This window comes from Lycorma delicatula, chromosome 10 (genome assembly GCF_047948215.1).
Source record: "Lycorma delicatula isolate Av1 chromosome 10, ASM4794821v1, whole genome shotgun sequence".
NCBI lineage: Eukaryota > Metazoa > Arthropoda > Insecta > Hemiptera > Fulgoridae > Lycorma > Lycorma delicatula.
In genome coordinates this window covers 82,350,583-82,368,322 of record NC_134464.1, presented here as the reverse complement: position 1 = coordinate 82,368,322, position 17,740 = coordinate 82,350,583, and the positions used below count along the sequence as shown (strand labels likewise).

The following is a 17,740-nucleotide window of genomic DNA, read 5'->3' as shown; positions in this document are numbered from 1 at the left end:
CTCTAAAATCCACGCCGGCGCCCCTCCTCTACTTTGTTGCGTAGCACTTAAGTAGCAAAATAATTAAAAGCCCTCCAATTTTCATCTGATGTCAAAATAACACGTATTAGTCTCTGGCTGGAGCCCTGCAGGCCAGCCTGCCTACGTAAAACGTGCCATTCCTCTCACTTGAAGATAATATGTTCCGCAGTATCCATCCTACTACAATACATGCAGCACGGGGAAAAAAACTGTCTACCGAACTTATGCAAATAATACTCGAAAGTCTCATGACCTGTTAACATTTGTGTCATGAAGAAATTCATTTCGCCAAGACCCCTATTTAGCCAAAGATCTATGTCTGTAACCTGTAACTAGCCCCCTGATCCAGTTAGAACCTCCACCTGTCATCCATTTCATTTTCCAGGAATTTCTCGTAGCCTCTATAGATCACGTTTCCTCATAGCTTCATATCGCTTCATTCGTTCTTTCAATTGCAGCTCAACTGGCGGGGCTGAAGCTTGTAAACAGGCTGCATCATATGAAACGGTCCGACAACCACATATTACGGCCAACAACATACGGCAATGTAAACTTTGAAGACGAGTTAAATTTCTTCTAAGATCTACGGCGGTGTCCCAAACCGGTGCGGCATACAGAACAGAAGACATAACTGTAGAAACTATTAATTTTCTCTTGGAAGCTCTCGGAGCAGATTGAATAGAAAGCAGGATTTTCAGTGACTTAAAAAGTCTTCTCAGATCTCGCGCAAGAGTCAAGAATGTGTTGCGTAAATTTACATGATTTATCAATCCTGACGCCCAAATATTTAATGTTTTCGCTGAGACTGGTCACCCAGTCTCAGCTCTATTCCGCCACTACGTCTTCTCCCCGTTAAGGTGGTGAACACCATTTCTGTGGCGCAAGCTCCAGCCCTTGACTAACCATCCAGTTCTTAATACTAGTTAACGCCATATTGCCACGTTCCTCTATATCTGCTTCCGTCCTGCCACTCACCAAGACTATGAGATCGTCGGCATACGCCACTAATTGGGTATTTATCGGCGTGGGAAGGTTAAGAACCCCATCGTACACCAATAACCATAATAAGGGACCCAGGACTGACCCCTGAGGCACCCCGTCAGAAACTTGGAATCTTAATTTACCTCCCAATGTGTCGGCCTCAATCCAACTCTCAGTCAAGTACTCTGTTATTTGTCTTCTTAGATAGGGGCTAATTCCCTTCCTCGCAAGTGCTGTCATTATTGAATTCCAGATAACAGACCCGAACGCATTGCGAACATCCAGCATAATGATCGTGGGTATTTTCCAGGTCCTCCAGATACCCTTTCTTTCCGTAACAGCCCAGCTAACCACTTTTTGAATAGCCTGCACTGTGGACTGTTCTTTTCAGAAGCCGTACCGACTTGTATGAATGCCAGCGCCCGCATTAAGCTTCTCAATCATACGAGACGCTAGCATCCTTACCACGCCCTTCCCCGTGTTGTTAATTAAACATAGTAGTCTATAATCTACATTAGGGACGTTTTCTGTAGATTTCGGAAGGAAGACCAACTTTGAATCCTTCCAATACTTGGGGAAGCTTTTGGTCTCAAGACCGAAATTAGCAATGTCGGTCAGCTCCAGGGCACTTTACTTGCTAGATCTTTTAACCGCAGCCGGTATTCGATCAGGCTCTTGTGATCATGCAGCAGATTAATCGCTCTGACTACTTCCTGCGTGAATCTCTTACGATCACATTCTACGATTTCGATTAAGCCACTCTCCTCCCTATTGAAGAGTTTAGATATCTGACTAGAAGCAGACTCTTCCGTGAGGATGGGTTATCACCTATCAAACTACTTCATTGCAATCCGATACGCCCGCCCCCACGGATCCGCGTCGAATTCACCACATAACTCCCGCCATTTCATCTCTTTTGACTCTTTAATCTCGTAGTTCAGAATGCGTCTCGCATTGACAAAACTCCTGGCACCCTTTTCATATTCTTCACCACCAGCCACTCTCAACCGCTGCTTTGTGCGTCGGAATCGCTGTAGGTTCCTCCTAAGTTGAGCAGTATTTTCGGTACATCAATATACCGGATGATGCCGACTTACTGCCTTTGGTATTTGAGCTATCTCCTCTATTATAATCTCTTGAAGAACTTCAGGTGACAGCCTTAGAACCTGTTTCCGACTCAATCTCGCTGGCCTCTGCACTCCAGTTGTTCTAGTCGGGGGGTCTTCGATCTCTAACATCGCGGTAAGTGGTCACCGACAGTCTCGTCCTGCAGGACTCTCCAGCTGCACCTGGTGTGGTCCCAGCCTCCACCCAAGATGGTCAAGTCCAGCACGGATTAATGCCCTCTCGCTTCAAATATAGGCGTCAGATCATTTAAGCAGTATAAACCAGTAGACATCATCAATTCTGTCAGGACTTCGCTTCTTTTATTCGTATAAGAACTGCCTGCTGCGATGGCCAATTATGATGACTGTACAATTAAGGTCGCCCATCAGGATAACCTTTTTCGGGGATCTTGTGATGGCGTCATGAAGACTCCACAGTTTTTGAAGTCTTGATAGTCGCAATTTGAGCTGACATAAGCCCCTATCAAAACAGCATCTGTTAATTCAATAGCTATGATGCCCTGAGCTCTATGAAACAATTGAAAGCCATCACAAAGCCACTTGAAAGCCATCTGCCACTTATATTGCGTATGACAACATCTCCCGCCATATCTGAGCACCACTCTCTCTTTGGGGCTGAAAACCGATAGGCTCCGTCGTGATCAAGAAATCAGCTCCCAGACCACTAGCCAGTTCCCCCATTAGATCGTAAGAGAGAATATTCCTATTTAAATTTGTTAAAACAACCCTAATCATGCTTCCGTAAAACGTACGTCAAGCCTCCGGTGCGATGATCAATACTACTACAATTCAGACATTTCATTCTTCTCTACACCCTCGAATCTTGTGAGCCCTGCCACCACAATTGTAACAAAGATCAGTCCGATTGGGCCCATGACAGTCCGCATTCCTATGACCGGTGCTCCAGCATCGAAAACATCGATCACTTTTTTCGCGTACATAAGCGCAGCAATGAACCCAGCCTATCTTGATGCGTTTACTTACCAGCTTACAGGCCGAATGATATGTCGTCACGATCGTCTCGTTGCGCGTGTCCCCGTACGCCCGGCGAAATGGCGTAACGCGGAACTCCTCTGTCTTGCCAATAACATTCTTATCGGCCTCTCTAACCTCCTGTTCTGTGGCATCATCTTCAATATCTCTTATATGCACCACAGCGCGTCTGCCGCCTTGAGATCGGAGGTCCACTTGTAAATCCATGGCCTTACCGCGGAGTGTAGCTGTAAATTGAGCAGCCTTCTCAGAGCCTTTGATTCTAACTTGTAACTCGTCCTTGTTGCCCTTCCGAAGTAAAAGAACCTCACCGGCTTCTTCCTCAGTAACAGAAGACTTAATGGCTTTAAGTAGGTCTGCGTAGGATCTACCTTGTGCCTCAACAATGACCACCCTGAGAGGAGTCGATCTCCTTACAGATGACGATCTCGATCTGATCAAGATCGAGATCGTTAATAGATCATACTTGATCTCTTGGTAGTGCTATGAAGATCCACGGCCACCGGTTTCTCACTTTTCTTAAATAAAAATACTATGATCTTTCTTATTATTACCCCAATAGAGCCACCTGGCAAAACAAACACCGGAGCTGGAGAGTTTACTAACACTCGCCTAATAAACTTCATGATTACTTCTGACGTTCGTCGGTCCCCTCCTAACGAGTTATAATAAATGCTGTACTTGCTTCTCTGAATTAGCTCGACATCTTCACCCATAAGTGACGACACTTCACACACGACATCTCAGCGCTTGAATGTAGCATTGCGAGATTTATCTTCCTCATTTCTCCCAATCCGGGCAAGATTCACAAATAAGCATGTGTCACTATTTTCTTTAGCAATATTCTTCACCTTTCTAACCTTGTTAAGTAAAGCTGATGGGCATCTCAATGACAACTGATCTAACAATTCCCCATCTGTCAAATCCCCAGGCAAGGGCATCAACTCATCAGTCTGATTGGCTTGGCTAATGCCAGTTATCGGAGGCGAAATCTAGCATAATTACCCGAATTTTTTATGCAGCTCAACCAAACCCTTAAGATGTTCTATAATATATCTCTGCCCAGATTCTGTTGCAATGCAATAATACACTCACCCAATTGTGAGTTCAATGTCTCTAGTGCCTCCGGGGGGAGTTCCTCCTCCTCAGATGATACCTACTCGAGTATTTCTGCCCCTTCTCTGTCCTCTTCTTAATGTTCATCTGTTCAGCCAAACGTCGTGAATCGCCTACACTTTCAATACTCGATGTCATGGGTTTTGAATCACAAACCACTCTGAACTGCGAGCGTCTTTGATTCCCAGTCTCCACAGTTTCGCTCGCTGTTGCGCCTCGTCTGTATTTAGCCGCTATGTCCTTTTCTTTTCGTTTAGGCTTCGGTTCCATATTTTTAATCACCTTTTAGCTTCTATACGATTCCAGTGGGGTTGAAAAAGAGTTCAGCCACTATTAACGTGTACTACTAAGTCCGAGTAATTTGATTACCCACTTGACTATGTTCGGAGGGGCCCTTTTTGAAACCCCCCAACTTCTCACTGGTACTTCTAGATTCAAAACTGAAACCGAATTCGGAATCAGCACTCCCCACTTACCCCTTTTTTGGGGGTTCAAAGAAATTTGGGGGTCCCAAAATGTATCCGTCCAAAAATGCGGACGGGGAGAAAAAATTTGGTGGGGAGCCACCAAAATTTCAGGGATACCCGGATCGATGGTGATCCGGGGGGGGGGAAAGGGATGTAAAGAAAAGGGGTAGGGAGATAGCTGGGAAATACAAATCCCAGTTTAAAAGCTCGCCGAACTTCGAAAATATTCGTTCTAGAGTGGAAACATGACAAATTTTCAAGTCCTTGTTTACGCTAATTGACAATGACGTCACTCACCTGTATGATCAAGACAATCCACTTAGAAATTTTCTTCTTGTATCGAAGGTTAAATCTGACCAATTCACTATAGTTTAATATAGGAAAAACACAAACAATGTAATAGCTCAGTAGTCCATCATTAAAATATCACCAAATTTTAAAAACATGTCCAATAAACTTCCACCAACAGTTCCGTATCACCAAATCAAAAAAAATAAACCAAAAACTCTGTAAGATTACAGAGCAAAACGCAACACATGTTAGCACTAGTGACATCCAACTTGACTATTCATTTATGGTGTGGATCAACCAAACCATACATTTGATTTTGATCCAAAATCGGTATTTTCTTCAGCTGATGAATATGCTGTTGACAAGGGATAAGGAAATAGATTAAATAAAGTTTTGAATAAAAAGCAATTAATCCTGTTTTACCTATTATTATGGGATAACATAACTGTTTTCCCTAGTGAGTTGAGGTAATTATATTTTGTTATTTTCCCTAGTGTATATGCACCCCTTTGTTTTTTTCATAGAAAGGGATGTATCAAATCTATGAACAGTGCAATAAATATAACTTTTTTAAATTATTAAATATTATACTACTCACTTTCACATTACTGGAGCTCTTTTCTAAAAAGGATCTCTTCAAGTTATTTAATAGCATCTTCTTCCCTAAAGTTACAAATAGCAGTGTGTTAAGGACAAATATCTTAGAAAAGTTTGAAAACTCTATTATGTGTATGAACAAATGTTATATTCTAACTGTACTGAAGATGAATCCTCAATATTTACAAATTTTAAAGGGTATATTAATCTACTGTTTTTCACTATCATAGATTTTATATTTATTTTATGCATGATAGGAAGACCACTTCATGCTTAACAATAGCTGAATTACAATAATTATTATTACGCATACACATGATGTGTGATTAAAAACCTTTTTAATTTAACCTTGATTAAAACCTTTTTATCACCTGATAATGTATATGATTATAAGTAACGTGATAAATAAGAAATATTGATTCTCACCTCAATTTAATAGCAAATGTAGGATGAAAATTAAAAAAAAAAATGGGTTTCAGACTAAAACACAGAAAAATATAAAGTTAAAATATGAACAAACCAGGACTAAAAATTAAAACAAAAATGGTTTCAAATGTAAACAAAATGATAAATTTAAAAAATGGAATAATTAAAGCAGCCAAAGTAATTTTAGGTAGATAGGTAATAGTAGAAAACCATAGATAACAAGAGATACGTTTGAATTGATAAATAAGATATAAGTATAAAAATGTTAAGGTGATAAAGGGCAAGAAACTGTAAAAGTGATGTAGAGAAAAATATGATAACTGGGAAGGCAAATGCAGTTTTATTTTTACATAAGAACAGATATTTTGCTTAAGCAGGTATTAATTAAGTATTATGATTTTAGTGGTTTTTAACCAGATATGTTTGGTTTTTTATCTGTTTTTTATTATTGTTTATTTATTTATTTACGTAAGTAATTTTTGTATTTAACTGTTCCAGTGTTGTAATTATTAGTTCTAAGTATAGAATTTATTTTGTATATTTTATCTTTTGGTCAATATTTTTACCAAAAATTTTAAAAAATCCCTACCAAACTACTGGTATGCTGCTTTTGATATATAATTTTATTATTTGCATTAATACACCAAATAAGAATTTATATTAGAAATATTTTATTATAAGATTTGGTTCATTTTATTGCTGCAGAGTTTTGTATTATTAAATCAATTTCATTACCTACCATAATGGACAAAATGTAACAAAAAATATAGTTTTACATTTGCTATATTTCATGTTTCAATTTTTATGTGACTAACAATTAATGAATATTACTCAAGTTTCCTATGTAAGTAAATACTAATCATGCAGCAAATTAATCATAATTTTTAAAAAGAATTTGAAAAAATATTAAACTTTAGTGTAATTTTTCATTAATAGAAATTAATCTGAATTACAAAAGAAAAAGAAGAAATCCACTGATGACGGCTCTGTAGACTGAAATTGTACATACAGAACTTCTGAAAAACTTCCTTAATTTCCTTGTAACATCAACACTAGCAGTTTTTGAGGCAAGGAGTTTGACATTTACTTATGAAAGTCAGTAAATTTTTTTTGAGTTATAGTGCTACATAAAAAAACACATACAAAATTATAAAACACATCCTTACAGTCAAGATAAAAAATGTAATATTTAGATTAAAGATTTTTATACTTATTAAACAACTTAAACATCAATGATTATCAGTACTTTTTAAGATATTAAGAATTAATTTTTGTAAATGTAATTAAAAACAAAAAAGACTAGTTATGATATAAGATAGACATGAGTTATGTTTGAATAATAAATCTGATATGATTTAAATGGTGATAAGTTTTTATTATGTAATAAAGTAATAAACTAAGAAAGATTATTAGGAGGGTACAAGATAATGGATTCCACTCGGCTGTGGAATGAAGGATGTTGATTTATAAAATATTACTAAGCCTACAATATGTAGCAGCTTTAATCACTATAATAAATGGAATTCCTTTTGAAGATTGTGGTAAGTACAAATTACAATAATCACATATATAATTTATTATTTTATCTTTTGTGGGAAGTTGTTTTTCAGTTAGTATTTTTTTAACTGTAATGGTATTTTATTTTTTGAATGAGTTAGTATTTCAAGAAATATTATGGATTTATTTTTGTCAAAAAATATAATAATAATAACACAGATTAGAAAGTACTGTATTAATTTACAATTTGGGTAGATTATACATCATAAGCATGAGGTTGAGCCGGCCTCTTTGGCGTGAGTGGTAGTATCTCGGCCTTTCATCCGAGGAGGTCCCGGGTTCAAATCCTGGTCAGGCATGGCATTTTCACATACACTACAAATCATTTATCTCATCCTCTGAAGAATGCCTAACGGTGGATCCGGAGGTTAAAAAAAAAGCATGAGATGGAAGTATTGCAACTTCTTGTCTGATGTTTCACACAGAATTATCAAGAAAATTTCTAAGTCAGTTATTCAACATTTAACCTTTAGACGCATTTTGCGTACTATAATGGCAGTGGAAATTCAATCCCACAACGTTTTTCTGTAATAGTACGCTTCGTGTATTGCTATCAGCCGCTGCTGTATAAAATGACTTAGACTCAATTTATTTAGTAATATAAGGGAATAGTACCATTAGGCTATAAAATGTTACTCATATCCCTAATTTCTGTAACAATTGCCATGAGAAACAGCTGTTTTGAACTTCCTTTACTGTAGCCTATTCCTCCCAACCCATCAGGTTGGTCTAGTGGTGAACGCGTCTTCCCAAATCAGCTGATTTGGAAGTCGTGAGTTCCAATGTTTAAGTCCTAGTAAAGGCAGTTACTTTCATACAGATTTGAAAACTAGATCGTGGATACAGGTGTTCTTTGGTGGTTGGGTTTCAATTAATCACACATCTCAGGAATGGTCGACCTGAGACTGTACAAGACTACTTCATTTATACTCATACATATCCTCTGATGTAATACCTGATGGTAATTCCCGGAGGCTAATATAGGAAAAAGAGCCTATTCCTCCCACCAGGCTGTCATCATTCCGATTTCCGCCGTGTCGTTTAATGTTATTCAGTTTACATTTATGTTTTCACAATTTTTGCTTCAAAATCATCGTATTTACAGTATGTTTTCTTTCTATAACGTAATTTATCTTGTTTTTTAATAATGTTATGTTTCTTTTTCTAAATGTAGTTATAAAAACATTGTTTATAATATGAGTTTTTTTCTTTACTGTTTTCTTTCTTGTTTTCAATTTGTGTTTTAGGGGTATTTTTTGTAGAAAGTAAACAGTTAAAACATGGTAGAAAATAGTGCTTATGTGATTGACAATGAAGTAGCAAGGTTATCAGATGACTTAGCATCAGATTTCTCTGATGTTGAACATTTAGATATTGTTACATTAAATGAGACTGATGATGATTGGTAGTGTAATTCATAATGGTTCTGGTGGTGCAGTAGACCTACACGATGAAATATTTAATAGAATGATTGACTTTCTGGGGATGCATTACAAGTCACTGATAGTAATAACTTGGGGCTTAAGTTTGATGGCTTGTATAACTGTGAAGCTGGCTTGAGCATAAATCCATGTTTTGGGATCTATACCTCCTTTTTACCTCCTTTTTCATGCTAAAACATTTATTAATCAGTATTCTTGAATGTTTATTACTTAAGTGTAAAATATTATATACATATCTTAAGCAGAAGTTAAAATAAAGTAAATTCAACTAACATACTCGTTTCTGTACTTTTATTTAAAAAATCCATGTAGATAGGAGGTCACAGTTTTACCTGCATAACTAACATGTTAAAGGGTTAAATATTAGAAGTGGAATTGAGCTCCCCATTTCTGAAGCAACTCAGAAATTTAGTACTGTTTAGACAAGACAAATAGTGTAAAGAGAACATTTATATCAGGAAGATAGTCAGTTACCTCAATGAATAGATCATGCTTTTTCAATAAATAATTTTTTTTCTTATTCTCAATAATTTTTTCTCATTATTAATTCTGAGGAGTATTTCAGATCCTGCTAGATCCTTTTTGCAGAGATTAAAATGATCTTCACGAAACAAATGTATTCTTAATCTGGTAATTTATTAATAACTGTTTCCTGAAGTGTAGCACATTAAGACCAGTGGTTTTAAATTTTTCCTGAACACATTAAATTAAGCAAATTATTCCTTTCTTGTTTGACAGTATATGAACCCAATATAAAAAAATAACATTGCCTTATTCAATGATTCCACATTAATCTTCTAGACTGCTTTACACAATTTTATTTAAATTAGCAAATTTGACGTTTAGTTCAGTTATAATTTTTAAAAAACCCTAAGGAAAATAACCTAAGGTAACAGATTGGAGATCTTGCCACCCATTCTGTTACAAACTCTTCTACCAATCCATCTTCTGGGTATTTTTTTTATTCTGTACTGATTTTATTTATTATGCTTATATAGTTGTAACTCTATGATTCATAAAATTCTCAAGTTAATTCATAATTGTTGCACTTCAGTCATTTTGCATTTTGTTATCCTGCACTGATGAAATTTTTATATTCCCTCGACCCTTTTCATGTAAATGATAGAGCATTTTCTTTTTTTACCAGTGGGACTACTCGTTAACATTACTGAAATGATTGATATAATGTATAATTTTATATACTGAACTGAATTATGTATTTAATTCTTTACTTTGCTATAAAGTAAAGAATTGTTTTTATAGTCACATATCTTAAGAAAGACTAGTCAGATTGACACTTATTAAGATATTTAAAATTATCAAATGAAATATTAACTGAAGTTGTTTATTTTTTTTTTAAAAACAGGGTCTAATGATTGTTCAGTGAACAGTGTGTCAGTGGAAAATTGTAGTCCCAATGATGTCCCCTGCTATGTTAAATCGAATTCATTATCATTTTACATTAATTTCACAACAAGTAAGTAAAATTTGTGATTAAATAGTGAATGATAAGATTTAAGTATAAAATAGCTAGTGATGATGATAAGTTTAACATTTTAATTATAATTATATACATACACAGATATTCAACTTAAAAGGAGATCATTATTGTACGAACAGATTCGGCGAAAAGTTCGAAATTCGCCTATTCGAAATGTTCGGCGCTGATTCTTAAATAATTAAATTCATAAGTTGATGTTATTATTAATTCTTTATTATAATTGAAAATACTTTCATATGTATAAACTGAATGTTTAATATACTTGAAATATTAAATGAATTATCTATATATTTTTAAATGTTATTGTAATTGAATTATAAACTGTAACTGAATGCGATTGTACAAGAGTAATGCGATTGCCATTTGTAGGCGACTGGCTGGAACTAAACATGAGTGACAAGTGAAGAATGAATAATGAATGATCACAAGAATGACGATGGACTTGCTTAAATAATGTTGCTGGAGCCGCTGCTGAGCCGTGTGAATTGTCAGGAGCTGAGTAATGTCATCAGGAGTCTAGCGCATCCGAAAGAAGCCGAGTGACGTGTAAGGAGCCACTGAATCGTCCACAGCCGAATGCATACGAAAGGAGCCGAGTGTACTGTAAATATCCGAGTGAATCCGACCGAAGCCGAAGATATTTAAATTTAAAAATCCTATTAAATACATTAAAACTATAATAACATTTAAACGATAATAACAAAATATAAATGTGTAAAGAGTATTAAAAAATTAAAGAAACCTAAATCCGAACAATTATTTCAGCTATGAACAACTGGTTCTAATTTTTGTTTATAACAACTTTGCTGTTTTTTGAGGTTGGTAAGACTACAGATGGTTTGAATTATGTACCATGTATATAAAATATCGGTAAACAAGTTTATCTTTTGACAAGAAATAGAATTTCAACCCCTTCTTGGGGGGTGTCTCATGGGTTGTAACTCAAATATTTTAAATGGTAATACTCTATGTGTGATACATAATTTTAAAGGTCTCTAAGACAAAACATAAACAAAAATATAAGGTATAAACAAAGAGTTAATATGATATCTGTACCCAAAATGGTGGCATGATAAAAGTTTAGATTTTGAAAATTACTAAATTTAGTAAGTTCAAATAATAAAATTAATTGAATTAAATTAAAATTTAACTAATATAATTAAAATTCCTTTTAAAAGTTAAATTTAAATTTTTTTAAATTAAAAAGTTTTTATATTTTAACACAAAAAGATTGTTTTTATTCAAATTTAATGAGTAAATAAATAAAAATACTGTCACCTAATCATGCTCATCAGCTGATCATTGGTGGTTTCTTACCATTGTTGCAAAAATGAAGCTTACTACATTGTTGGGTAATATTCCATTTAGTGTTTCATTACTACACTCTTAGTATCTTATGAGAATTTATTATGATCAGTTGGCTAATTGATTGCGCCTACCTTTACCACATTTATAAGCCACTTTTGTTATTTACATCTTTTTTACCTTTTTGTAATTGTTTTTTACAAAATAATTTTTTCTGTGGTACCTGCTAACACTGTTATCAACATGTCACTTAGTGAACAGGAGAGTCATACTTTTAATGATGGGCTTTGGTAATAGAGTTAGGTCATATAATAAAGTTTGTGAATTGTTCAATACAACATTTAATAATCTAACCCTACTTCAAAAAGTCTCAAAAACCATCAAACTATTTGAAGAAATAGGAAGTATTAATAATAGGAGAGAACCAGGCAACAAATCTGCAAACAAAAACCAGGCAATAAATTTGCAAAAAATAATAAATCATTAGAAATTAGGCAAAAATTTATTGAAAATCCTCATTCCTTGATTCAAACAGAAGCATGAGAATATAGCATTAGCCAATGTCCAGTAATTCGAACATTAAAAAATGAAAATTTCAAACTCTTCAAAATTCATCTGGTGCAAGAACTTAATGAAGATGACTACGATTGAAGACTTGAGTTCTGCAAAATATGTGAACAATATTTGTGCAAATCTTAATCTATTAAACAACATAATTTTTAGTGATGAGGCCACATTTTTTAAATGGCAATGACTGGATTAATACAAATTATGTTTCCACATAGTTATAATGATCATTATTCAGAACTATAAGACCTGGGATAATGAAAATCACATAATCTTTTTAAACTCCTCTACATTCTAAAAAGAATACATGCAGGTATGTGCAATTTCAAGGTGCAAGTAGTCAACATTTTAAAAGTCATCTTGTATACTGACATTTATCAGGAAATTATCTAACAATTATCATTTTTTTCTGCTAAAGGACAAGCATGAAAGCTGATTTTATCAGTATTCTTGTTATACTTTTGGCTCTCCAATGGAGATGATGTTTTTAGTGGAAAAAATCATTTCTACAAGACCATGACCACCAAAATTCCTCATATCTTACCAGAACAAAATTATTTTTATGGAGCTATTTATAATTCTCTGTGTATAGTTATAACCAATATATCCTGAAGCAGCTGAAGATGACAATGACCAGTTGCAGTCAGGAAACTGATGTGAGAAACAAAGAAAAGTTGATAATTGAAATTTCTGTAATAAGTAGTAACTTTAAACGAGGCAAATTTTAAAATCAGTGATATAAATGTCAAGGGTGAAAATTTCACCTTGAGGTAGCAGTCATTATTATTTAAAATTTTAAGAAATGCAGTTTTTTGGGAGATACTAATCAAAGGAGGCACTGTACTAGTTAAACTACATCAAATCTTATATGCAATTTCTTTTGAGCAGATCATTTAATATTTTTGTATATGATTAATATAGTTTTGCATACTTTTACCTCATTAATAGTATAATACCGTACAAGAATTATGGATATCAAAATATTGGTGAGAAATTAATATAAAAAATAAAATAAAAATTATTATGTCAGATAAAGAGCTGTGCTAAACGTAAGTAAAATAAATTGGAAAAAGAGATTTTATTCTAAAAACCATTTACAAAAAATGTTACTTAATATTTAAACATAGATGGTCATTTTAATTAGTAGATTATATAAAGTTATATAGTACATAAATTTACAATGAGATTTAATTTTTATTTATTAAAAAAATAATAAATTTTATACTGTTTACAAACAATATATAATTCTACTATTATTATTATTTTTTTTTTATACATGTATGGTTGTTTTTTTTTAGATTACGGAATTTACAACTCCGTGACTGCAGTTGGTTCAGCAAGAAAATGGGGCTTAAAGAAGCAAATATTTTTAAAAGAAGATATCTGCAATGATAGTATTATCTGTCCAATTCAACCATCAGTTAACTACATTTACGCTGAACATATTGAAATACCTGATTGGGTACCAAAGGTATTTGAAGATTTTTATCAGAAATAATATTCTGTAGTTGTCAATTTAAGATAATATACACACAGAAAATAATAAAATAAAAATTCAACTCAAATAAAATTAAACAATTCATTTCACAACTAATCACAATTATCATCAAATTTCTTTGTATAGAACTCACTGAAGAAGATCAATGGGAAACTTCACGCTTCAATTTTTCTAATATACCCTATCAGGTGAAGACTTACAATTCTTTAGAATATTATGAGAACTAATATTAATAGAAATATTTCATGAGAACTATATTTCATGTTCAGTTTTCTACATACATTGTAATTATGACACTTCGAGTTGTTATTGTAAAATATTGTTTTGATGAGGCTTATTTCTCTTTCATCATCACAAAAACAGTACAGAATGATGTCATTTTTGGAAACCATGAAGCATTCTGTATAGTACATGGGTAAATAAAACTGACTTTTGTTTTATATTTTATAATTTTATATAATTAATCAATTATGTTTTCCCAAAAGCTTATAATTTAAAAATGTATTTATAGTGACATTGATCGATTTTAAGGTACATTTATAAGCAATAATAAATTTACAAAAATTCTTTGTAAATCCACCATTACATATATTATTGTAATTATTAACTACCAATAATTTTAAAAAATTGTATTAAAATAATTATGTATTACAAAAATTCTAAAATTAAATAAGGTTTATTTTTAAGGTAAATAGGTTTATTGTTTTGTAATAAATTTTTTATTACAAAAATTCTAATAATTCTAGATGTGATACAATCTGTGATGAATCTGTGTTGCTAATTTTTTTTTTTGATTTATCAGTCAGTTGATTAGTTTGATGTTACTTTCCATTTCTTTCTGTTTTGTTTTAATCCTCAACACACTTTCTACTTCATAAACAGCTTCAATTAATTTGCCTTATATTGTTTTCTTTTTAACCCTTGTACAAAGTACAAAGTATTCTGATTGCGAAAAATTTTGGTTTTCAGATTTCAACAGAAATATCCATTTTGACCATCCCTGAATCTATTTTGATTGTTTTCGGCATGACATCTGTACGTATGTATGTATGTACGTACATATGTATCTTTCGTAACGCAAAGCCATAGGATGTTGAAATTTTGGATTTAAGACTGTTGTACATCTAATTGTGCACTTCCCATTTTGATTGCAGTCAACTGAACCAAAAGAAGCCCGATTCCAAAAAAAAAATGGATTTTGGAGTTTTTCTTAACTGCAGTAATAAGTTCTAAGTAAGAGCTTTTCAACAATATATCATAAATGGTACATTTTTCACTGGTTCCAGAGTTATAATCAAATGAAATTTTAACTAATGAATTATTTGAATCTTATAAAGAGAGGCACATTAGTTCAAATCCGACTTCATCTCCTTTTTTTTAATTTAAATATATTGATTTATTAATAATTATTAATCCCTGATTGTAAAACAAATTTACAATAAGTAATAATTCAATAATAACAATAAAAAAAAAATATGAAAAATATCTGAAATTATTAATGAAATACAACTTTACGTACTTTTCATTTTAAAGAACGTGTATATGTAATTTAATAGGATACAAGAAAGTCATGTGATGCCCACATCAGATTTTTTTTTATATGTACCTTCATCACCAAATTAACTGATATTTTAATTTATAGACCATCAATCTAGTTCATCTCTTTACAAGATTCTGCTATAAATTATTCTTCTCTCTTATCACCTTTAAGGCCTTCTTGTTTTATGCTTTATCATCTCATTTAATTTTCAACATCTTTCTATATCTTTTTTTTTTTCAAAAGTCGATATTTATTTCTTTTCTGTTTTTCTTGTTGACCATATTTACAATCATGAAGCACTATTATTTTCAAAATATATCTTATAATTTTAAGTTCTATATTTGATATTAGCAGATTTTTTCCTGCATGAAAAATCTTCTTGCTTGTATGAATCTGCTTTTGATGTCTAGTTTTAGTGATGTCTTAGTTTAATCATTCTTTGTAATTTTATACCTAAATAGCATAATTCTCCCACCTGAAATAATAATGTACCAGAAATAAATTCTGGCATATTTTAATCCAATCTTAATATTTAATTCCCCTTTAACCTCATTTCTGTCAGTAATAATAATATATTAAATTAAAACAGTTTTATTATTCTTAATTATGCTGAAGGTGTGATTCATATTTAATTAGAACTTACAATGTTAGAAAAACATTTCTTCTTACTTTCTTCTTCAGCCCTTGCTTTGAAAAAAAGAAAAATATTTCATACCTTGTTAAAATCTTTCACAACCCAATTTTTTTATACATGGTCTTAATAATAACATTTTAATTCTTATTTCACAATTTTATAATTAACTAGTAATTTTATATAGTCATTATTCAATAATCACTTTTTACAAATAGTATGGTTTATTTGCAAACATATTAAAATTTTGTTGCTAGGACAGAAAATTATCTTTAATATACAAATAATTTAAATTTATTCAACAAAAGAAAACAATCTACTTATATAGATTGTTAAAGTGTACACACACACAAACCATGATCAGACCCAGCAGTAGCTGGAAAACTGATTGGAGGAAACATAGTGAAAAATATTTCAGATAAATCACTTACATTTTCCATTTTAGCAATTCATTACTGAAAATACCATACTATGATTTTATTGAATATTTTATTACAGATATTGCTGTTTTTATTCGATAATACCTATATAATATATAAGTAATTTTGATAAGTGAATTAATTAGTTACATATAATTTTTGACAAAGTTACATGTCTATTTTAAAATTCAAACTTCTATTGTAATAACCAATATTTTTTAAAAATTAATATTTTTTTTTAAAGAAGTGATGATGGAGGTGTCTCCAAAAAACCATTCTTCAATATAAAAGTAAAAATGTATTGTTAAGATAAGAATAAGAGGTTTAACTTACCAAGTCTCAAGTACCAGGTGTCGCCTAGCTGCATAGATATATTTTGTTAAGATATCTTTACAAGTAATGTTAACTAATTTAAAATATATTTAAAAAATGTAATATTAGAATATCTTCCTTAAATTTTTATTCTTAAGGTGATTTCATTAATTTACATATTTTATACATATATTTATATTTTTTATTTTATTTTAGGGTAAGGCAAGTATTGAATGGAGCCTGTCATCAGGAGGAATAAGTATTTTATGTGTAGAAGTAGCTATGGCAAAATGATGACTACAAAGGTTGATCATTAGAGACAGTTTTTTTTACAAAAAATAAAATACGTTGAAATATTTACTTATTTTTTTTATTTATATTTTTATAAATAAACTTGAGCTCAATATTTTTTAAGTATTTTTTATTTTTAGTTTCAATGATATTAAATTCTTTTTAGTATTGTGTAAATTTATACCTTTATTTCACAAAGCCTGTTTATGAAAAAAGTTATTTTCTTTAAGTTTATTCAAACACAACACTTATTTAAATACGCATATTTACTTCAAAACAATTAATTTTCCTTCATACAAATTAATTTTTTGTTTATTATTTTAATTAGCAAAATGAAGGTTTAACTTAGTTTATCATTATTTATGCGTATTGTAAAGCATTTTATAAAGCATCCTTTGCAATATATCTTATGAAACTGATTATCTAATTTAATAATATGTTTTTATTTTGTTTTAAATTAAAATTAATACAGTTGATTGCATGAACCCACCAGGTTGGTCTAGTGGTAAACGCATCTTCGCAAATCAGCTGATTTCGAAGTGGAGAGTTCCAACATTCAAATCCTAGTACTAGTACTTTTATACGGAGTTGCGTTCTAGATCATGGATACCGGTGTTCTTTGGTGGTTGGGTTTCAATTACCCATACATCTCAGAAAT

The 17,740-nt window shown here is 32.1% G+C and overlaps 1 protein-coding gene across 1 annotated transcript; it reads left to right on the top strand.

Moving 5' to 3' along the window:
* The first annotated feature begins 7,406 nt into the window (after positions 1 to 7,406).
* Positions 7,407 to 17,200, top strand: LOC142331597 (uncharacterized). The gene is made up of 4 exons (XM_075377607.1): positions 7,407 to 7,560; positions 10,385 to 10,495; positions 13,690 to 13,862; positions 17,008 to 17,200. The coding sequence occupies exons 1-4, from the start codon at positions 7,476 to 7,478 to the stop codon at positions 17,083 to 17,085; spliced, it is 447 nt and encodes a 148-aa protein (XP_075233722.1). The 5' UTR covers positions 7,407 to 7,475; the 3' UTR covers positions 17,086 to 17,200.
* The last annotated feature ends 540 nt before the right edge of the window (positions 17,201 to 17,740 follow it).

Bases quoted from the DNA above. Each gene is read 5' to 3' on its own strand.
- LOC142331597 (XM_075377607.1), top strand. From the start codon at position 7,476: ATGTTGATTTATAAAATATTACTAAGCCTACAATATGTAGCAGCTTTA. The intron at 10,496-13,689 runs GTAAGTAAAATT...GTTTTTTTTTAG, and splicing joins TTACATTAATTTCACAACAA to ATTACGGAATTTACAACTCC. The intron at 13,863-17,007 runs GTATTTGAAGAT...ATTTTATTTTAG, and splicing joins TACCTGATTGGGTACCAAAG to GGTAAGGCAAGTATTGAATG.